Below are 23,541 nucleotides of genomic sequence, written 5' to 3' on the forward strand. Positions count from 1 at the left end.
TGAAGATAAAGACATATCTCCTTGGTGATCCAGTTAAGCTCATGGCTGCACTTTGATATTGATACTGTGGTTCCACTACTGTGGAACATATGAGTCAGGCTGAGCATCAGAGGCATAATTCTGAATGTTACGAAAAATACAGTTGTTCAGGTGAGTGACACCAGAAACTTGAAAGCGTTTAGAAAAGAGCTAGAGAAAATATGGAACATCCTGTTGGACTCCATCTCCCATGAACTCTAGCCAACAAAGCAAATGGTGAAGGATAATTGGATTTTTAGCCCAGTACGATCTGGAGAGTTCAATGTTCACTAAGTCCGCGGATGTTTGTGTTGTTTGCATTAGGTATTTTTTCTTCATCCATCTTCACTTCTGCTCTCCCTCTCCATCATTATCATTACCATCATCAGTAGTTCTCAAGGTGGCACATGTGGCTTTCCTTATTCCTAGTTTTTCCTCATAATAACAGCTCTGTGAGGTAGCTCATGCTGGGAAAGAATGACTGATCCAAGTCATGAGAACTAGATCTTGGATCTCAGATATCTCAGTTCATCACTAACAGCTGGACTTCATTTTCCTGTCCTTTCAGCTGCCAAGCCAACAGTGAGCCAGTTTATTCAGAGGTGGCACTTTGTCTTAATAGTTGTTGTGGGTTTTTCGGGCTCTTTGGCCATGTTCTGAAGGTTGTTCTTCCTAATGTTTCACCAGTCTCTGTGGCCAGCATCTTCTGATCCCGGCCGTGAAAGCCTTCGCAAATACATTTGTCTTAATAATTTGAATACTGTATAATAAATATACATTGCATAATATATAATGAACATACATTACTCTGTTTTAATACATAAGCTTGTAGTGGTAATCCATCACCCAGAAGAGCTTCCTGTACACAAGCAGCAAATCTAATCTGTGTTGTTTTGTCAAGTAGAAATTGTGGGGGGTGGGGTTGCAGTATTTATTCAATACAGGTGGTACATGCCCACAAAATCATGCTGAGTGGTCCTATTAAATGATCTCAAATTAGACAGTTTATGGCAGCATGTTATATCTTTTTCTCAGTATCCCGGTGCTTTTGTGTCTGTCTTATGTAATACCACATTTTGTTCATTTACAATAAAAAGCTGCCATTGCTTCCCTTTGAAAAAGATGCAGCTGCCACAATAAATGTTAAACTACATTGGAGTAAGATATGGTGGGGCTGTGGTTGGTTAGGTTGCATGTTTGTGGGTTGTTGCTGGATTGTTTGGTTTGGTTTGCAATTTAATATATTCAAAAGGAGGCATACGGCTTTTATGTAAATTCCCCTCCCCCAAGTGAAAAATGGAAAGCTTTGAAGTACCAGTAATTATTTGCAGCCATGCCACTTGTTTTAGCATGAGTCCAGTGCTTTGGCCCTCAAGATGAAGCCTGCAGGTTTTAAGGCAGCACTGGACGGACAACAGGATCGGGGGGGGGGGGGACTGATGTAACAACCTGTACAACACTCGGGCTACTGTCTCTTCTTTAGGCTGCTTCATCTTTTTCCCTGCTGAAAGGAAGTGACTCACATTTATGAATGCATAGTGCAATGGCACCCATGCTTCATTTTAAGTTCAGTCACTAGTTTCACAATTAATAAAGAAGAGAAAACTTTTGGCATGCTTCTTTTAAAAATCTAACAACTGAAGGATTTTGAGCAACAATTGTGGGAGAGGTGGAATACAACATGGATGTGCACTGCCTAAATTATGTCCTGGAGAAAACAGTTATGAAGCAGCCTAATGGACACAGCCCTCTTTACTTTGTGTTGTCTGTGGCATCTTTAAAAAAGTTACTTATACTTCAGGTTTACTTCTAATTAACTGCAAGTTTAGTGTGACAGCTGAGCAAAACTGGGGAAGTTCTCTTATTTTTGTTGTTGTTGGGGTGCTATGTTTTGTTTTTGTTTTGTTGCTGCTGCTGTTTAGACTACCCTGCCAGAATCCCCCAGCTAGCATGGTTACTCTGGGATTCCACAAATAGTAGACCAACTTTTTAACTTTTTTGAACTCTACAACCAAATTAAGTATAAGCCAAAATGTACTGTTCAAGCATATATTGCTCCGAATTTCAGATTGTCTACAACTGAGAGCCCTTTCTTTCTTTCTTTCTGGATGTTGGATAATTTTTTGTAATATAGTGCAATTAAGAGTTATACCTATCCAGCTTAATCAGTGTAGCAATTGGAAGTAGAGAAGCATGAATTTTATATCTCAGCATGTTTGCTCTCTCAAAATTCAGCCAAAATCAGTAAGAACTGGAATCCACTCTGTACTTATGTGAGTGTAAGGCTAATTGAACTTAATAGGGCTTACTTTTCTGAGTAGGCATATAATAGGATTTGTTGCAGAGTTGTGAACTTCTGGTAAAATTCTCTTCTGCTACATAGTAGAAGTACAGACATCCACAGATGAGAATAGCTACAAGTTCCCCATGACTGCTTTGTCATGAACTATCACTCAAATGTCAATAACTCACTCTGAGACAATTGTAGGAGAAAGAGTAAAAGCATTTCTTTACTTACATTTGCTTAAAATTACAGACTTGTGTCTACAGTTTTTTGTACTGCACACATACTTAGCAACCAACTGAACAGATCAAAAGCAAATAAAACAACTGCCTCTAACAGATGAAAGAGAGGGAAAGGAGAGCTCTCTTTGAATTCAAAGGCTAGAAGGAACAGTTGGTTAGTGCTGAATAAATAGACCCCAGTCTAGAAAAGTCCCTCCCAGTCAAACAGACTAGAGGCAGTATGTGAGGTTGCAAACAAAAACTCTGAACAGGATTCAGCTTTAATTGATCTATATATGGATGAAAAAGGGGTTGATAAATGCAGCAAAAACACACTTGAACATAGGATAGTGTTGCAGACAGGGACTGGTGTATTTCAGGCTATACAGATCAACATCAGCCATTTTACAAAATGCACAGATGTAATTGACTTTGTCTCCTGGACTACATGTGTCCAGTGGTCACCTATGATTACATGGTGGGTTGACAAGAGGAATTAAATATTATGCTTATCATTTAGGGAGGGGTAGAAGGATGGGAAAGTTACTGTCCTTGCTGGATTCCTTATATATTTTTCTTATGGTTAAACAACCAGAGAAAACATGCCAGTAAAAACGTTTATTGGAGTTTACTCATGCATTCCCAGAAAATCTGGTCCAAAGCAGATTTCAGCAGGATGACTATGTTGGTTGGTTGAAGCATGTATAACAAAAACACAAATCAAAGAGTTGTGGTACCTTAAAAACAATCAGGTGAGTGTTTTTGTGGTTGTAATTCAGAAGAGCTCACACAGAGTAAATTGGCTGGTCATTAAGATGCCATAACTCCTTGGCATCTTTTTGTTTTGTTCTCAAGGTTCAAAACCAGTTTCAACCTATGGCTCTCAGGTCACATGCAGCTGCCACTTGATTTCACAGCTCCTGTCACAGAAATGACAACAGTGTGCTGCAGTGACCCAGAATTTTGCCTCTGTGGTGGTTAATGTAGCAGTGTTTGTATTAAAAAAGCAAGAGTCATGGGGAGAAAACACATACCTTGTATTAGAGCAGGTTCATGCTTTGAGAAGTCACTTGGCAATGGAGATCTTCTCAAATGTAGGGCATATGCTCCCTGTGTATCAGAGTTTTCTTTTTTTCTCTCCCTTTTCTATTTCTACTGTGCTGCCATAATTTAGGAGAGATTAAAACTAAAAGCTCTGTGGTCAGTTTGTTAATGTGTTATGCCAAAAAAGCCATCTCCACCTCCTTTTGTACACTCATGTGATCTCCACTTTGGGGGGGCTTTCTGTTCACAGGAGCAGAAAGATTCAGATCCGGAACATCCCCCCTCATTTACAATGGGAGGTAAGTGGATGGAATGCTTTGTTGTTTCCTGTTGCTTGTTTTCTGCAACATTTCCATGCTAAAATTATTTATGGCGTCAAAGGTGCTCTCTTCCAGAAGATGAAATCTTCATTGGTTGCAAATTTTGCATTGACAGCATGTCATTTATCAAAACATCAAATTAAACCATGGATTTGAGAGGTACTCATATAGAAATACCTGAAAGAAGTTGGCTGACTCGTATGTTGCAAGTACAGTGGTGCCTCGCTTAGCGATGTTAATCCGTGCAGCGTTCAATGCGTTCCTATGGGCTGAAAACTAACCTTAAAGCGAATATCCTCCATAGGGGCAGCCATTTTCGGTGCCTCTAAAGCGAGGCAAAACAGCGGGCGGCATTTTGTTTTTCCAGTGGCCATTTTGAAACAGCCAATCAGCTGTGCGAAAATGGGGGTTTTGCGATGATTGCGGGGAAGCGATCATCGCAAAGCAAATTTTCCCCATAGGGGCCATCACTCTTGCGATGGCAAAAAGTCCATCGCAAAGCGATTTCATCGCTCTATGGAGCGATCGCTATGCGAGGCACCACTGTACTTTTTATGGTCACTGATTCTTTTAGAATTGGTGAGTCAGTTCCAGCACTTTTTTTTCTTGTTAAAAGGTTCAGGAAGCAATGATCTTCCATGAAATTTCAGCTAGTTGTTATATTTATTTCTTACATGGTGGGTAGCCACAAAGTGACCTAGAGCTGTTGATCAGATATGGTGAATACTGTTTGCAAAGAAGATATAATCTGCATACAAAAGATATTGCTGGAAATTCACAAATATTACACAGTGTAATATCTGCTAATGATTTGAAGGGCTTTATAGTTTTGGTAAAGAGCACATAATGGAGTTACATTTGAAAATAAATACAATGAGTATAGTGAAGATACTTCACTGGTGTAACAAGCTACATTTCTAGTTAATTTTTGAAGTTACTCCTTAGAGTATTTTGACAGGAATATTTTCAAGTCATGTTGTTGTAGTTTTAAAAGTTCTTTTTTTTAAAAAAAAGTAATAAAATTTAGTGAGGAATATGATGAATGAGTTGAATTTTAAAATTTATAATCCTTAATGGCAATGAATTACCTTTTAAATACACACTATAATGAATAATAGGAACTAATTGGTTTTTAAGATCATGAGGAACCTCATGGCCCAGTGGTTACCATATTTTTCCATGTATAAAATAACACTTTTTCCTTAAATAATTAGACAAAAAATTGAGGTTTGTTTTATACACGGAAGACAGCCACTTTTCCCTGCCTTTTGCAAAGCCACGGGGCTTAGCAAAAAGGAAAGGAAGGCTCCCTTCAGGTAAAGCAGCCATGAAAGGGCTGCAAGATCACAGTGCTTTGATCCTGAAGCTCTTTCATGGCTGCTTAGGAAGTGGATAAAGTAGCCATGAAAGGGCTTCAGAATCAAAGGGCTGCAATCGTGCAGCCTTTACCCGAAGGGAGCATTCCCTTCCTCTTTGCTAAGCCCTGTTGATTCTCAAAAAGCAAGGAAAAGTGGCGGTCAAAAAGAGCCCTTTTGATCCCTGCTTTTCCCTTCCTTTTGCTAAGCTCCATGGCTTAGCAAAAGGAAGGGAAAAGCAGGGATCAAATTTTCTAATTTGGGGTTAGAAAAGGGGGGGTTGGATCATCTTATAAACGGAAAAATACGGTAAACAGCAGTGAAGACTCTGCTCAATCTGAGTTTGATCCTGGACTCAGGCAGCCACATCGAGGTTGAATCAAACTTTCATCCTTTTGAAGTTGGTAAACAGAGTACCCGGCTTGCAAGGAGGGACAATGTGTAGCCTGCTTTAAGCATTATGGGGTAGTATATAAGCAGCACACTTTGCTTTGAAGTTCTGAAGCATTCTGGAAGGTGTAGTCCAAAAGCCTAATGCATCCAACCTTTGCTCAAACTACAGTGGTACCTCACAAGACGATAACCCCGCAAAACGTTTTTTCGCTAGATGTTGACTTTTTGCTATCACTATAGCAATTCGCAAAACGGTCTTATGGGGGATTTCGCTGGACAATGATTTGGTCCATGCTTCGTGAACCGTTTTTTCGCAAGACGACGATTTTTACAGCTAATTGGCGGCTTCGCAAAATGGCTTCCCTATGGGCGATCTTCGCAAAACAGGTGTTTTCGGGACTGATGCTTCGCAAGACAGCGATTTAAACAGCTGATCGGGGCTTCGCAAAATGGCTTCCCAATGGGTGATTTTCACTGGACGACGACTATTTTCCCCATTGGAACACGTTAAATGGGTTTCAGTGCATTCCAATGGGGAAACGCTTTTCGTTAGACTATGTTTTCACAAGGCAGCGATTTCAATGGAACGGATTAACATCGTCTAGGGAGGCACCACTGTATTGGTGCATATAGTTTGATGCTGTCTGTCACAATAGCTAAATTCTTGTTATTTAGCACAGTAAAGTCACACTAGAATAGGCCCATGAACCAGGGGATTTGGTGAGTCAACTCCTCTTAAGTTCTTTTTATTCAAATGGGCTTACCCTAGTTGCAACTTTGTCAAAGTACGTCACAAATAGAGTAGGCCTATTTGAATCAATGGAATGTACAGAAGAGTTGATGCACCAAATCTTCCCTGATTCAATGGTCCTATTCTAGTGTGACTTACTGTATAAATAAGATTTTAGCTATTGTGCTAGATAGCATCAAACTAGATGCACCAGTAGCTTGAGCAAAGCTTCGATGTGTTATGTTTTTGGACTACCCCTTCCAGAATGCCTCAGCCAGCATAGCCATATTGACTGGGGTGTTCTGGCCATTGTTAAGTTCAAAACAGTAACATTTCTAAACTCTGGGTTTGATCTGTCATAAGACAGCTCCTTATGAACCTAACATTTCCCAATGTTTGGCAAATCTGAAATCCCTATTACATTTAAAACTGTTTACCCCTCACCCATCATTCTTCCCATTCCATGTTGCTTTAAAATGCTTTGCTGGTTTTAAAATATTTGGTTTGGTTTGGTTTTTCATGACTATGAGCACTTTGGTGGAAAGGGATGTTTTAAAAGTTTGAAGTAAATAAACACATTGCGAAAAGTCTAGAAAAAAGTGTTTACCTCATAGAAAGGGCAGCTAAAAGTCATGTGGTGGTGACTGTTCAACCCAGACTTAACGACAAAGTCCAGTACAAATGCTGTGATCCATGTTTGGGGCTATAAAGAGAGAACAGCTTGTCTCAAAAAGGTGAAATGTCTTGGTCTCCATAAATACTGTGAGCATTACTGGGGGCTTTATCCATTGATATCCTACCTTATTTTGCATCTTACACCAGAGAGTCCATAATGTTATGTAAAAGCCTTCAGAACCAGAATTCTAAGACTGATCAAAAGATAACTTCAGAATGCATCTTGTTTGGTATGAAAGGCTTTTGGGGCACAGGAATTTCCGGGGAGGGTCCTGTTGTATCTGTCTTGTCACCAGCTGTTTGGAGGATGCAGTTTTTCCTGGCTGGGTGCAGAGCTTCAGAAATGACAGTGTGTTATTATTGTTTTTCTTAGTCATCATTCCCACAGGCACGATGACATGGCCGTTAGTAGAAAGCCTACTGCTGCTTCTGTGAAGGAGTTCAGATGCTAGGGAAATGACTCACTGACAGTAAGTCAGGTGACTGAATTCCAGCTTTCAGGTGTTGACTAAAGAGGACATCTTAAATGATTAGTTCTGGGAAGGGGGCTTCCTGGCAAACTGAGCCTGTGGCTCTTTGGGTGAGAAGAGTCATCCTGTAATGTGTCCCAATTTTTTATTGCAACATCTATTAACCAAGGCTGCATCTTCATTGGTATGTATTGTTCCAGGGCAAAGAGGAACCTCCTGTTACATAACAGCACTGATGTTACCTGTCTGTCATGGGTTTGGAGGGAAAGTTCCATCCTATGGGGAGTGGAAGGCGGGACATCAGGAGGAGGGGCTGTACTGTATAAATATGTGATGCCTGTGTGGTGAAGAGGAGATGCTGAGACAGACTGTGAGACACTGGGTTGGGACGAAGCAGCAGCTGGGGAAGAAGAAGCTGTTGTGGGAGTCTGGGTGTCTGACAGGGTACTACTGTGTGTCAGAGTACCAACCTGATAGGTTCAGGTGTCTGTTGGTTAGCCAGAACTGATGGGTTCAGGGTCTGTGCTTTAAGTTAAAGGTTCTAGGTGAACCAAACTGTATGCTTGTGTGTGTGAGAATAAGCCACGTTACTTTATTTTATTCACCTGATTGTTTTATTTACCCTGTTTGTATTTAAAATAAACCTTATTCTTTTGTTGTTTAAAAATCCATCCCTGGTCTGTGTGACTTATTATAGGGAATGGTTGGTGGCAGCTTAGTAACTGTGTGATAGATCCCAGTAGGTCTGGGTTTGTCACATTGATTGGTGTCCAGCGTGTGGGATACGACTGGTCCAGTTGTCCAGCGGTCCAGCAAAGCCTTGGCAAGTGTGCCCAGAGCAAGGGGGGTCTAGTCAGGGACAGTCTGAGGCGCGTAGGTAATCTTCTAGGTGTACCTCACGGGGAGGTGCACTAGTAGAAGAACGTGCCAACTGGGGAGACTTAGATTAAGGTGCTCTGAGGCAGCCTGATTTTGGCGGGAAAACGCTGAGGCAAAACTGCGTAGCAACAGTGAGCTAGCTTGCCAGCTGAGAGGCCCAGCAGAGGGGGGTAGGCTCTGACTCGATACTGTTGCAAATTTAGTGCTGAAGAACAGCAGCAATCTCTAGGAGAGCTGGTTCTGAGGCAAGAAGGAAAAAAGTGGTCGTTTTATTTTGAGGCTTGACTTTTTAAAGCAGCCTGTTCTGAGGGGGGATTATGCCCTTGACTCGAAGTCAAGTAACAGACATGGGTGAAGTGAAAGACCCCCAGATTGACCAAGGTTCTGAGGATGAATTTGGCTCAGTGCAAGGTGACAGCACAGGAGAGCAGGACCCAGAACTCAGAAAATTACTCCTAGCCCAACAGCATGAACTGAGGGTGAGGGAAATGGAGGAAAGGGAAAGAGAGAAACAGCGGCAATTTGAAATAGAGAGAGAGAGAGAGAAAATTGCTCTGGAGAAAGAAAGAATGGCGTTTGAATTAAGAAAACTGGAAATGATGAACCAGAACAATAATAATAATAGGGATTCTGAGGGAGGCCAACTGTCTAAGGCTGACCTGAAGAAATTCCCTGTGTACCACAAGGGAGATTGTCCTGAGGTGTTCTTTTCCTTAGTGGAAAGAGCGTTTGTGGACTTCTCAGTGAGGGAAACTGAGAAGATGACCATCATGCGTTCTTTAATCAGTGGTAGCCTGGCTGAGGTTTATGCCGAGATGCCTGAGGAACGGATGAAAGATTTTGCAGAGTTTAAAAAACTGGTGTTCGCAAGACATGGGATAAATGCAGAGCAGCTGAGACAAAGGTTCAGGTCCCTCACCAAGAAGCCAGAACAGACTTTTACCCAAGTGGGGGCCCAATTGGTGAGGCTGCTTGAGAAATGGCTGTCGCAGGAGGGAACAGAGACCTATGAACAGCTTAAAGACTTGATAGCCCTGGAACAGTTCTATTCAGTCCTGCATGGGGAATTGAAATTCCAGGTGAGGGAAAGGAAACCGAAATCTGTGGCAGCAGCCGCAGAGATCGCGGATTTTATCTCCCAAATAAGAAAGCCCTTGGGTGAGGGGAAATCTGTAGGTAAACCCAAAGAAACCTACAGCAAGTACTCTCAGGGACCAGGGAAAAGCCAGCAAGGGGGAGGGGCCCATGGTGAAGGGAAGCCCTCAGGCATGAAACCAAGCCCTCAGAATTTGGAGGGAAAACCCAAACAAGAGGAGAGAGAATCAAAATACACCAGAAAATGCTATTTCTGTCAGGGAAAGGGTCATCTGATCTCAGAGTGTGAGAAATTGAAGCAGCTAAAAGGAATGGTGCCTCAGAATTCTAGTGGGACCAAGCCAAAAGCTGTGTTCTGTGTCCAGAAAGAGCAAGGCTCAGTGTCACAGAGGGAGCCTGTTGCCATAGCTACTCAGTCTGGAACAGCTACCTCTGCTGATCAGGCTGAGGAAAATGGTCCTCTGGTGGAGGTAAAGCGCTGCTTGCTGATAAAAACAGATTCTCAGTTGTTTGAGACAGCAGGGGTGGACGTAGGAATACTTGACCGTCAGTATAGGGGGCTGCGGGACACTTGTTCCCAGGTAACCCTGTGCCATCCAGATATCATCCCTAGGGAGTTTATAATCCCAAATGAGAGCATGAAGGTGGCAGGGATTGAGGGGCAGGTAATCTCTCTGCCAGTAGCTGAGGTACCTGTCAACTTTCAAGGCTGGAGGGGAGCTTGGCGCCTAGCAATTTCATCGACTCTGCCAGCAGCCGTGCTCGTGGGAAATGACCTGGCTGAACATGTGAAACGGGTGCTAGTGATTACACGCTCACAAGCCACCACAGGGACAGTTCAGGGGGGTAATGATGAGCCAGAGACGGAAGCAGAGGGGAGTTCAGAAGCTGTGGTGGAAACCTTAACCACAGACAGCAGATTTGGACAGGAGCAGAAGGCAGACGCCACTCTCCAAAAGTGTTTTGAACAGGTGACTGACGCCCAGCTAACACCTGAAACCCCAGTGAGATTTCTGGAGAAAAAGGGGATTCTGTATAGAGAGACCCTGAGGAATATCTCAAAAGGGGGAGATGGGATCAGGAGTCAGCTAGTGGTACCTGAAAAGTATCGCCCCATGATCTTACAAAGGGGTCACTCTGACATGTTTGCTGCACACTTAGGAGTGAACAAAACACAGCAGAGAATCACACAGAATTTCTACTGGCCTGACATAGGGAAGCAGATCAGGGAGTTCTGTAAACAATGTGATGTGTGTCAAAGGCAGGGGAATAACCGCGACAGGACCAAAGCAAAGTTGTGCCCTTTGCCTGTGGTTGACACTCCGTTCAAATGCATAGGGGTGGATATTGTGGGACCTTTGCCCAAGGCCACAAAGAGGGGGAATAGGTTCATTCTAACAATTGTGGACCATGCCACAAGGTATCCTGAAGCCATACCCTTGACAAACATCGAAACTAACACAGTGGCCGATGCTTTGGTGGGGTACATGTCCAGGATGGGATTTGCCTCAGAGATAATCACAGATTTGGGCACATCGTTCACGTCAAAGCTCATGAAACGCTTATGGCAAATCTGTGGAATTAAGCTCAGGGAAGCCACTGCCTATCATCCTGAAAGTGATGGGGTAACTGAGAAGTTCAATGGGACTCTAATGCGCATGATTAGGGCTTTCTTGGCAGAGAATCCAAACAATTGGGACCAGAAGCTGCAATCCCTTTTGGTTGCTTATCGATCAGTGCCACAAGCCAGTACCGGGTTCAGTCCATTTGAACTTTTATTTGGGAAAGGGGTGAAGGGGCCCCTTGATTTGATCGAGCAGGGTTGGGGGCAGATCGCCCAGGGTGACCCACAAGACGTTGTGACTTACATAGACACCTTGATGAATGACCTAAGGAGAAACCTAGAGCTAGCAGCAGAGACCCTGCCAGCTCAAAAGGTCAGAAAGAAAGCTTGGGATGACCAGGAAGGCAGGGAGAGGCGCTTTAACCCAGGGGAGGAAGTGCTTTGGCCTAGGCTCTGCAGAGAGAGCAAACTGCAGCTGGGTATCCCAGAAAGAAAATACTTGGGTCACAAGGTAGGGGGAGGAGTGATAAAACCCCTGGAGGCCAAAATAGAAGCTGTTCGTGATTGGCCCAGACCCAACACCAAGAAAAAAGTCAAATCATTTCTTGGGTTGGTGGGCTACTACAGAAAGTTCATCCCGAGGTTTAGCGAGATTGCGGCTCCGCTGACCGATCTGACGAGGAAGACGGCTGATGACCGCATCCCGTGGACCAGCGACTGTGAGGCGGCGTTCCAGAGGTTGAAGGAGGCGTTAATCAACTATCCTGTCCTGCGTGCTCCAGACTTCGACCGGGAGTTTATCATCTACACCGACGCGTCTAACAGCGGGGTAGGAGCAGTTCTGTGCCAGGAGGATGAGAATGGTGACCAGCATCCAGTGTCCTACCTGAGTAGGAAACTTCAAAAAGGTGAGAGACATTTGGCAACCGTGGAGAAGGAGTGTTTGGCCATAGTCTACGCGATCCAGAAGGCCAAGCCTTACATCTGGGGAAGACATTTTGTTCTGTGTACTGACCATTCACCATTGCAATGGTTAAAGACAATGAAAAGCCACAATAGCAAACTTATGAGGTGGGCTTTGAACTTACAGGACTATGACTTTGAAGTGAAGGTGGTCAGAGGGTCAGTGAACTGTGTTGCTGACGCCTTATCAAGAAGACCTGAAGACTGAAGACGGCGAAAGAACATGGACTATATGTATATAATGAAGACAAAAAGTTAAAATGTACCTGGTTTTAAATTGGTTTGTATTAATAAAGGTAAAATTGATGTAATGCATATGGTAAATGTTTGAAATGCCTATTTGCTATGTTTAACTTGGAGTGTAAGTATATGTAAGTATTATAGGGTATGTATAACTGTTGTTGTATGTTTTATACAGGTTGTTTTTTTGGTGAAAAGCACCTTAGCTTTCCCCCTACAAAACAACTTTTAAAGAGGGGAGGTGTTACATAACAGCACTGATGTTACCTGTCTGTCATGGGTTTGGAGGGAAAGTTCCATCCTATGGGGAGTGGAAGGCGGGACATCAGGAGGAGGGGCTGTACTGTATAAATATGTGATGCCTGTGTGGTGAAGAGGAGATGCTGAGACAGACTGTGAGACACTGGGTTGGGACGAAGCAGCAGCTGGGGAAGAAGAAGCTGTTGTGGGAGTCTGGGTGTCTGACAGGGTACTACTGTGTGTCAGAGTACCAACCTGATAGGTTCAGGTGTCTGTTGGTTAGCCAGAACTGATGGGTTCAGGGTCTGTGCTTTAAGTTAAAGGTTCTAGGTGAACCAAACTGTATGCTTGTGTGTGTGAGAATAAGCCACGTTACTTTATTTTATTCACCTGATTGTTTTATTTACCCTGTTTGTATTTAAAATAAACCTTATTCTTTTGTTGTTTAAAAATCCATCCCTGGTCTGTGTGACTTATTATAGGGAATGGTTGGTGGCAGCTTAGTAACTGTGTGATAGATCCCAGTAGGTCTGGGTTTGTCACACCTCCAATATTCCCTGGTGTCCAATCCCATCCCCCTATTAAATTTGCCTCTATGAACAATCAGCCAGAATTGTAAAACAAGGGCATGTTCATCCTAAACTTGCCTGTGAGTAATTTCAGTGAAGTGTGACTGGTTGGCTCACACAGCAAGCTGTGTATTTTATTACTAAGTTGATGAAGCAGCCCAAAATCTCTGAAGGTATGAGTTGTTTCTGTGACCCCATTGACACTCTGAGGTTTCTTAAATCCTTCTTTGGAAGCATCTACTCTCAGTCATTGTTACAGAAAAGGCAGTAGGCTAAATAGACTGACATGGACTGGCGAATCATATCTCCTTCATTCTTGTTTTGTGCTACAAAATATATACCCAAAGCCAAGAGGAAGTCTGGATCTTCTGCTTCTTGGAAAGATGACACATGTAGCTGATTTATTTAGGCACAAAAGTTCACTTAGGAAAGTCTTAAGCTTTTTGTTAAGCTCTGCACTACCAGCCTTATTTGGAGTCCCCTTAATAAAATATGGAAATAGTATTGACAATTATTTAAAAGGCAAAGTCAAACCATCTCAAAACCTTATTACTACTTCTATACAGATCCTTGGGTTGTCAGTCACATTGATTCTGGAGTCAAAGAGAGAGGTGTGGAGCACTGTTTTGCAGTGGTCCTGTGATTCTATCCACCTCTTCCTGGAGGCACCAGATTTATGCCTTACTCATTTCCTAACCTGTAGAGAGATACTCCTGGTCTCTTTTTACCCTTGTTGTGTTTTTGTTTCAGGTGCTAGACAGTCTTTTAGCTCAACATGGGACAGTGGAAAATGTAGAACAAGGTAAGGAACTCTTCTACTACTCTCATACTGTCCCTTTCTCTCCTTTTATTAAAATATCTTAACACTTCCATCCTGCTAAAAGGATTATCATAAAATTAGGCAATCTGCAGAGGCTATTAAACATATTCAACATCTGGTTCATAGGACTCTAGGGCAATATGCTCCCTGTCTACCTTGTGCTATTCAGAGGCATTTTAGTGGGCTGTAAGCAGTGAAAATATATAGGGAAAAGTTGTCATGAAACACCGCCTTCATATGGTGTTAAATATCCCTTGACTAAATACAAGGAAGCCACTTCACTTTATGGTTTTGACATATGGGTGTATTTGTGAAGAAGAAACAGTAAGTGCCGTCATGCACTAGGTGAGGTTTTTGTAAGTGGCAGCCAAGGAGAATACACATTGGGCAGTGGATTCCACTTTCTTGTCCCCAAATTTTTTGAAGGAGTTTTCTGCCATGTTTTGTGTAAGAGGATCAACTTCTCTGACTGCATACTGAAAGCTCTTGTTTCAGACATTTGCTTTATTCTTCTCTTAAGCGACCAGATACATTAACTCTTGCTAGCTTATCATCTAAACTGATGGGTATATTAACAACAAATAACATGTCTGCTCCGTCTTTTACAGTATTAGGTGGTGCTTGTGGTGGCTTATAATCATAATAAACATAATAAAAACAATAGATAAAAACAGATTCAACCATGGGAACATTACAATTAAATAAAGCCAATACAGCCATTAAAAACATCAATTAATTGTGTAACTACATTGACAAATAATGCAAGAAATGCTCTGGAATTAGGATAGTCTGATTTTCATTATTTTTCATTGACTATGTGATGTAAGGATCAATGTGAATTGGCTTGGAGTTTCTCCCCTAATCTGTAGTTTTTTCCTCTGCCACTGGGTTTTTCTACTTTTTTGGAATTGAATGCATTCACATTGGATCAGGAAGTATGATTGCTTCAGCAAATATGGAGGATTTTGTAGATGTTGTATCAGAAGGTATTCCACCTGGTGATAGCAGCAGTGAGAGAAGCAGGGGAATCTGGAAATTGGCTGCTATTTCAATCCTCTCCTCCCCAAATCTGGTGCCAGGGTCTATTTTCAATTTCTCTTCCAATTCTGTTTCTTTCTCTTTTTAAGGCTTGCTAATGTAGCATTAATTAAGACAGCTTGGGGGGAGATGGATTAATTGGTAGAGAGGAAGGAGGAGGATATTACTCTGTTTAGTTTCCGGCTTATTAAGGTAGCTGTGCTCAAACTGTGCGTCCTACAAATCTGAAAGTGAAAGTAGTGCATTCCTCTGGTGGTAGTACATTCCACAGCCTGGGAGCTACATAGGAGAAAGCTGCCTTCTGTGGCCTTTTGCATTCTAGACTTTAAAGGCCAGAAGTCATGATCTACAGATGAATGATCATTTATCAGAGATGATAAAATAAGTTAGATTTTCAATTCAGTTGTCATTTATTCCCTGCTCTAGTAGACCCATTGGATTAATTGAACTTCTATAAGTGTTGCCTGATCAGGTTCCCATTAATTCAGTGGATCTACTCTAATTTGAACTAGCAAGCTATATTTAAACATTATAGCTTCACATTATAGTAGTTAATCTGTTCCATTATTTCTTGGCCTGTGCTGTTTGAACTACTTAACACACCCTACTGTCTGTGTATGAGGGTTTAAGAAGAATCACTAGCTTGCCAGTTCTGCAGGCATTTAAATGTCTAGAGATGAATTCATCTCTAGAATTTATAGAAAATTTAGGAAAAATTGAAGGGACTTTTCCCCGGAATATGCCATCTGTTGTTGTTTTTTAGCCAATGGAACTGCCAGTGTGACTAATCTGTATTTGTGTGTGTGTTGTTTACTTGTTTTTATTGAAAGTAATCATAAACTCTGTTGGAGTTGGAGTCTTGTTGGAGACTGGATATTACTATTATCTTTCTGCTGAAACAGGGGGAAAAAAACCTCATTTGAGATTCTTCATTGGTCAGGAGGCAAACATCCAACATAACCAAGGTTGTTTGGTTATGAGATTTTTTAAAAAAGTTTTGGAATACTATGTTGTAAATTAGATCAGTTCTCTAGTTATGACTTGCTTATGTCTCATAATGTAACAAAAGCTGGGTGACAAACGTGGCATTCCATAAAAGAAACCAATGCCTCCATGTTCATATTTCAAGTTTATGCAATAAATCTATTAATGCAATAGGGAATCTTGGTTGCTGCTTATCAAAAGCCACATGATTAAACAGAAAAGTGACTTTTCTTGTTACAGAACTATTTTGGCCCATGGCAGGCATGTCAAAGGCTGAAATTACCCTAGGTGTGACTTTTGGTGTGGCATTGTGAGCTGAGATGTGAGACTGAGAAGAGTTGGTGGGTGGGAAGCTGAATACAGGTGGATTTAAGCTCGCAATACTACGTGCACACAAGGCTAGTGACCATCTGCATCTTTTGCCCAGCTGCTCTGGGCTGATAGGTCCTTTAAATCTTTGAGGACAGAAGGTCTGGAAAACATGGTCTACGATTATGAGATCTGAGAGCAAAATAAATAAAATGATTCAGAACAAAAGCTCCTCTCCTGAGATTCTCCCACTTGATATCCCAAACATGCATTTCTTCTTTTCCCTTCTCATAGTTAATACAGAATCAGAGACAGCAGTTGTCAACGTTACATATGCAACAAAAGAAGAAGCAAAAGTGTAAGTCGCCATTCTAAATGTCATTCCCAGCTTTCCTTACTTTTGCCCTTTAGTTTTTTTCCCCTCTCTTCAGAATAATTGATGGCTGTTTCCATTGCGTTTGCAACAGGACCTGTAACCCCAGTGGACCCTGTGCCACAGACGTCAATATGCCTACCTTCCTGAATTCTCTACTAAGCACTTGAGTCATGTTTATCAAGTAATGCTCTCAGAATAAGAGGAAAATGCTGAGTGATTATTGCTGTGAAATTGTAATGCCATGTATAAGAGGCTAAATAACTTCAACGAGCAATGATGAGGGCAATAGAACTAGCTTTGCTATGGGCAGAGATGAAAGCGGTGCTCTCTATCTCTGTGTCCAGAGAAGAGCCTTTCTAACTGCTGTCCTCAATATGTTTTGTCTTACAATTCCTGTTTGTCAACTAGCCAGCTGATTGAAATATATTTTAGACCATAACTCAAGCCTGTCCCTAGCCATGCAGGCTAGCAGTGTTGAAAGGTACCATCCCAAATACCTGGGAGTCCCACACAGATTAAGGAAGATGCATAATAGATAAAGTATTCTTTGTTCAATACCTTTAGATGTAGATAAAGTTGTTTGTGACAGGTTACAATCCCAACTCTTTTATGTGTGCTTGTGTGAAGTGTTGTTACCAGAAAGTAAACCTTGGTAAGTACACTGTCCACACCTAGTAAGCATGCCTAGAATGGTCCTGTAAAACAAACAATAGAACCAGTTGCCTTTAGCAGAGCTGTATCACAACTCACACTAACTGGATTTTGGCCAGTAATCCTTACTGGATTCATTAGTCATTCCTAGTTTTCCTGATACTTTGTTTTGATAGAATAGGGACATTTTGAAACCTGTTCAGAAGACTCTTAAAGACCATTAAAGCATTGTTAAAAGAATACTCTCAATACGGTAGAGTGGAAGTCAAACATTGTGCTGTCTTAACTGCCAATTGAATGCTGCCAACCTTTCCCAACTGCTATGCTGTGCTTCTTGGATCAAGTCACACCATTGATTCTGAAATAAGGACTTTTCTTTTCTTGGTGGAAAGTAAGGATTTGGGTGTATGAAGTTTGCTTACTGCCAGAAAGTGTAGTGCATGATGGAGCCATGCTGTGCTAAACAACAATAGGCAGCTACAGGTGCCGTCGAATATTCCCAGCTATTTGGTAAAGCCTGAAACATTTTGGAATTTGTATTCTTCTTTTACACTATTTACTGTCCCTTGAATTTTTTATGTTGCCAGTGCAACCCAGGTAATAATACTAAAATTAGGACAGAGGTAATATGTAATGGCAGGTATTTCCTAACAATGCTTTTCTGTTTGTTTGTGTTTCAGAGCAATTGAGAAGCTTAGTGGTCACCAGTTTGAGAACTATTCCTTCAAGATTTCCTACATTCCTGACGACGAGGTGAGCTCCCCTCAGCCCCCTCAGCGTTCCCGGCGTGGGGGCCACTCTTCCAGGGAGCAGGGTCCCTCCCCCGGGAGCTCCTCACAGCCCAAACAGCTCGATTTCCCACTACGGATCCTGGTCCCCACACAGTTTGTTGGTGCGATCATAGGAAAGGAGGGCTTGACCATAAAGAACCTTACTAAGCAAACCCAGTCCAAGTAAGTACCACCAATGGCTTAATTTCCTTCCACAGGGGCTCTGTTTGTAGCCTTTACATCCCTACTAGTATGTGATTTTTCAGACCCAGTGCCAAGCCGTGGGCTCTGGTGTATTTTGTGTCTCTTGCAATAACTTTCAACTCGGTGTTAATGTGTTTTTCATTCATTTGCAGAAGTAAAGGGCTTGACTGATGTCATAGCCCCACAATCACAATAATTGTATTGTCATTTTCAGACCTTTCTTGTTTTTGCAGAAAATCCGATTAGGCTGTGCTAACTTGTGCTGTGATGTGGAATCACCCAACCTCCCCCAACCTCTTATTTTCCCCCCATTTTAGTGTTTGCAGCCTATAGTTGAATCTTGCTGTTCAGGACCAAATATCCTGTGTATAAATTGGCTGGAGAATGAGAGAGTTTCTGAATTTTTTCTTCCTCATTTTGTCATCCAATTTATCCCATGATTCTTTTTTTTTAACTTTTAATCTTTTTTGATTTAAAAAAATTATAAAAATAAATAAATAAATATCACAATACAGTGGTGCCTCGCATAACGTTTTTAATTGGTTCAAAAAAAAAACGTTATGTGAAACATCGTTATGCGAAACACCATTTCCCATAGAGATGCATTGGAAACCGGTTAATCCGTTCCAATAGGCACGGATTGCCGTCCTTAAGCGAAAAAACCCATAGGAAACATCGTTAAACGATACAATGTATCCTCCATTGGAATGTATTGTAGCTGACTCAATACATTTCAATGGCTTTGCGAAGTCAATTTTTGCAAAATTAAGTGTGTCATAAAAGGGTCAAAAATGGTTTTAAATGCTTGGATTAGCTTCTGCACCCTCTAAAACGGATGCAAAAGTTAATTTGGCTTTGATCTGACTTTTCGTTAATTAATGGTGAATTTTTTTCCCCGAACTTTTGACAGCTGTCAAAATCTGACAGCTCCATTATTTCCTATGGGGGAAGAAAAAATTCACAAAAAATTAATGAAGACTCAGCAACTGTTCTAAATTCTTGGGTTCGTTAGAGGACCCCCTAAGTTGTGCGCAAACCTGATTTGGCGTTGATCTGAACTTTCGTTAATTTTTTGTAAATTGTTTTCTCCCCCATAGGAAAGCATGGAGCTGTCAGATTTTGACAGGTCCATTGGTTCCTATGGGCCAAAAAACAAAAATTCACAAAAAATTAACGAAAAGTTAGATCAACGCCAAATTAAGTATGCACACATTTTAGAAGGTGCACTAATGATTCCAAGCATTTAAAACTGTTTTTCAACATGTTAAGACACTTTTGTAATTGAAAAAATGAACATCGTTAAGTGAAGCAGGGGACCTAAAACAAAAAACGTTAAGCGAAGCATGGTCCCAAAAACGCTATGCGAAAATCGCCCATAGGGAAAAACGTTATACGAAGCACAATCTGCCTCTGAAAAAATAAACGTTAAGCGAAAAAAATGTTAAACGAAGCAAACGTTATGCGAGGCACCACTGTATTAGCATATAACCAAAATAACTTTCTTTCTTTCTTTTTTTTTTTACAATTTATCCCATGATTCTTGTGTGGAGTCTTGCATATCTTTTCTAGTTCAGAGGCTATATCCTAATTTTTATCATGTCTTGTATGATAAACCCTGAAAGTTACATATTGTACACTCAAATTATGCATCTGAAGTTAGCAAAACTGGAGGTGTTTTTATTGTTGTATCCTCATTCACTCATGTTTATGAATGTTAAGTGATCAGTCATTAGACAGTGTGTATTTGTTCCTACAGGGTCCTTTGCATTTAATTCAATAATGATTTAAATTAAAGCATCATTATTTTGATTACTTAATTTTTAAGAAATTATTTATTTATTTTAAATCAATATGATTTTTAAAGAATCATTGATTTTTATCTACCCTGGTTTCTGCAGCTGGTAGCTATTTTAAAATTGGACATATTTTACCCAAAAGATGAATCTGGGTTAGTTTGAGTATAACAAGGGAGCCAGTACTTCACCTTTTGAAATTATTACATGTCTGCAGATTCATGTTTTTGGATTACAAGTGTCAAAATTCCTCAGACAGCCCCCCCCCCAAAAAAAATTGGGCTACGTCTCCCAGAATTTTCCAAAACTTCATCAACAAGATTTCTGGGAGTTTCAGTCCCAAAACATGAATTTTGACACCTCTAAATGTTGGCACTACTGCTGCTGCTATAATGCTGGGAGTTGAGGTGGAAAGCACGCACGCTAGGCAATTAATTCCCATGCCGCATGCCTCTTGCCTTGAAAGTTCTCGTAGTCAAAGTGGAAGCCATTCTGAATTGAAATCTCCACTTGGAATGGTTTTTGGATGAGGGTCAAGCCTGGCCAGCTAGAGCAGAGGAGCATGAAAAGACTAGGGATGTATAGATTTTTTTAAAAAAAAAATTACAATTAGAAACAAATTTATAATTTTGTTAGACCAGAGTTCTATCTGGGGGATTCTTGGAGAATTCTGGGAGTTGCAGTCCAGTTCTGGGAGATGCTAACAGGGGAGTTCTGGGAACTGTAGCCCAAAAAACACACCTGAACACACCTATTCATTATATTTTAATGTAACTTGAAAAATTGCTTAAGAGCTTGGAAAAATTGCTTAAGAGGGGATTCTCATAGTTCCCAAAAGTACAATTTCTAAGCTCCAGAAATGTCATGCTTGGAAATGGGGTCATTCAGATACCAGGTCAGAATTGGGTTTATGTGCAGTACAGTGTAGACTGTAGTTCAACCCTCTGGTCAGTAAGGTTTACATTTTACATTTTTCAACAGATTGTGCTTTTCTGTATGTAAAGATTTCATTATCTGTTATACAAACTGTTTTCACTGCCAAGATCGGTTTAGATGAGACACTAGGTATGTAGAGCCTGTGTAGGACATGGAGTGTTCTGACCATATTGCACTCATCATGTGCAGTTTTTCTATCCCTGGGTCCGAAAGATATCCTTGTGTTAGACATAGTGTTGGCATAAGGTTTATGTGCATAAACTCCAATATATAGATTACTAAACTGCATGATCACAATTCTGGAAATTTATTGGACTTATATTCACCAGATTTCATGTATTTAAACATATAAATTTCAGACCCATGCATGAATGTCTGGTGGGCTTGGAAGTGGGCCATGTGAAGCAAAGTAATGGGGTAATGGGGAGGACCAAGCATGTTGTGTGGGACCAACATTAGCAGTAGGTGAAACAACATCCCAAAATATAGGTAAAACCTATGATTTCCTTTCATCCTCCCTTTCTCTTCATTACATTCTATCTGTCTCTTTCTGCCTTTTCCTTTCTACAGTGGGGTCTTGACTTAAGAACGGCTTGAGTTAAGAACATTTTGACTTAAGAACCGCTCTCATAGGAAAATATTGACTTGACTTACATACTTAGATTTGAGTTAAGAACTGAAAAAAACCATGTGGGAGGCAGGGAAAGTGCAAAATGTGAACTTTCAGTTAACTGTTGGCCAGTGAAAAGGGTGCCTGTCTGCTTCCTCACTCCTCCCAGCGTTTAGAGAGTGGATTGGGAGACAGTCTTCGGACTGCCTGGTACTGTACTGCCTGGACTGTATTTTCCCTGCCTTCCCTGAACCTTTCTTGACCTAAGAAAAAAAAGAAACAAAATATCCCCCTCTAGTGGTCGAAGGCAGAATAGCAGCTTCCCATTAGTTTCTATGGACGGAAAAGAGCCGATACGGATCAAATGGTTTTCAATGCATTCCTATGGGAAATGCAGATTTGACCTGAGAACTTTTTGACTTGAGAACCACCTTCCAATACGGATTAAGTTCTCATGTCAAGACCCCACTGTACTATCTTTTTACGTTGGCTTGGGCATGTCTTGAGAATGGCTGATGGTCAGATTCCAAAAGCTCTCCTGTATAGACAGTGCAGGGAAATCGCCCCAGAGGGAGACCACAGCTGCAATACAAGAAGATCTGCAGGCGGGATCTGAAGGCCTTAGGAATAGACCTCAGCAGATGGAAAACCTTGCCATCTGAGTGTTCCCCCTGGAGGCAGGTGTAGCATCACGGCCTCTCCCATTTTGAAGAGACACTTGTCCAGCAGGCCGAGGCAAAGAGGCATTCCCGAAAGCAGCAAAATCAGGGAGCTGGACAGGGGACAGGTTGTATTTGTCTTCAGTGTGGAAGGGATTGTTACTCTCAAATTGGCCTTCTCAACCACACTAAACATTGTTCCAAGTCCTCCATACAGAGCACGTTACCATAGTCTCTCGAGACTGAAGGATGCCTAATCTAATCTTTCTGCCAGCCCCTTTCTTTATCCCAGATTCTCCTCCACCTCTTCTCTTTCTATATCTCTATCTATATCTATATGTATATATTTGTGTCTGTATCTCTCTCTTTCTCTCTTGGGGTAAAACATGTTGTTCTGAATTGAGATTTTAATACTGTTAGTCAAAGTTAGCCCTGCAGTCACTGGTTTGCCCAGTTTGCGCTCTACATGATCAGTGCCTCATCCAAACACATTCCATTTCTATGGTTTTTCATTACAAATAATAAGGTTTGAAATTGCTGCTTTTCTTTTGTTAGAACATAAATATGAACACTTCAAGATATTGGCAGTGACCAGCAAAAAAAAATAAATCATATTTTTGGTTTTATATCTAGAGTTCACCTTCCCCTAAATTTTGGGATCCTGCAGCTATTGTTGAGAGCCAGTGCATTGTCATGGATATAGAGGGACTGGCTGTTTTGCTCCTAAAGACAGTGATCAGATGTGATCTTCGCTGGAGTGAACCAGCCCACCCCTAAAGTGGTCCTATTTGTACCTTTCTGGCCCCTGCCAGGGGGTTCTACCTTTGGGAGGAAGATAGGATGGTTGAAGAGAGAACTGGAAAAAAAATTGTACTAGGTTTGTCATAAGTTAGATGTGACCTGACAGCAGTTAATATAACATTAGCTATTATTATTTATTATTATTTATTTTATTTATATCCCACCTATCTGGTCGGGTCAAGACCACTCTAAGCTACTCTTATTGTGGGGTGTTGTTCAGAGGTTTTATGTACTGGGTCTTGAATGAAGGCCAGCATGGAGGAAATCCATGTTGTATGAGCATTGCTTTATATTGCTTGGTGTGGCAGGTGCTTTTCATAAGATATTTTGTTTTGTTGTACATAGTAGATGGGGTTGATTTTTTTTAATGGAATAAAATTTGCTCGTTTTGTGGGAGATTTTTTATGTTGGTATGGAAAAGGATCACCTCATGTACATAGTGAGCTTCTGTCTACAGACAGCCTGTTGTCCCCACAGGATGCCATTCACTACAGCCTCCACATAGTGACTTTTTCCATGTGCATCACCAG

At 41.3% G+C, this 23,541-nt stretch overlaps 1 protein-coding gene across 2 annotated transcripts in view; it reads left to right on the plus strand.

Moving 5' to 3' along the window:
- IGF2BP2 (insulin like growth factor 2 mRNA binding protein 2) overlaps window positions 1–23,541 on the plus strand; it is an 89,804-nt gene that overhangs the window by 37,861 nt on the left and 28,402 nt on the right. For both annotated transcript variants that reach the window (XM_020787385.3, XM_020787386.3), the window contains exons 3-6: window positions 3,818–3,866; window positions 13,811–13,862; window positions 16,506–16,569; window positions 17,919–18,191. In XM_020787385.3, coding sequence (XP_020643044.1) covers window positions 3,818–3,866; window positions 13,811–13,862; window positions 16,506–16,569; window positions 17,919–18,191 — 438 coding nt within the window. The remainder of the gene's footprint in view (window positions 1–3,817; window positions 3,867–13,810; window positions 13,863–16,505; window positions 16,570–17,918; window positions 18,192–23,541) is intronic.

The sequence above is a fragment of the Pogona vitticeps genome, chromosome 3 (genome assembly GCF_051106095.1).
Source record: "Pogona vitticeps strain Pit_001003342236 chromosome 3, PviZW2.1, whole genome shotgun sequence".
Lineage (NCBI taxonomy): Eukaryota > Metazoa > Chordata > Lepidosauria > Squamata > Agamidae > Pogona > Pogona vitticeps.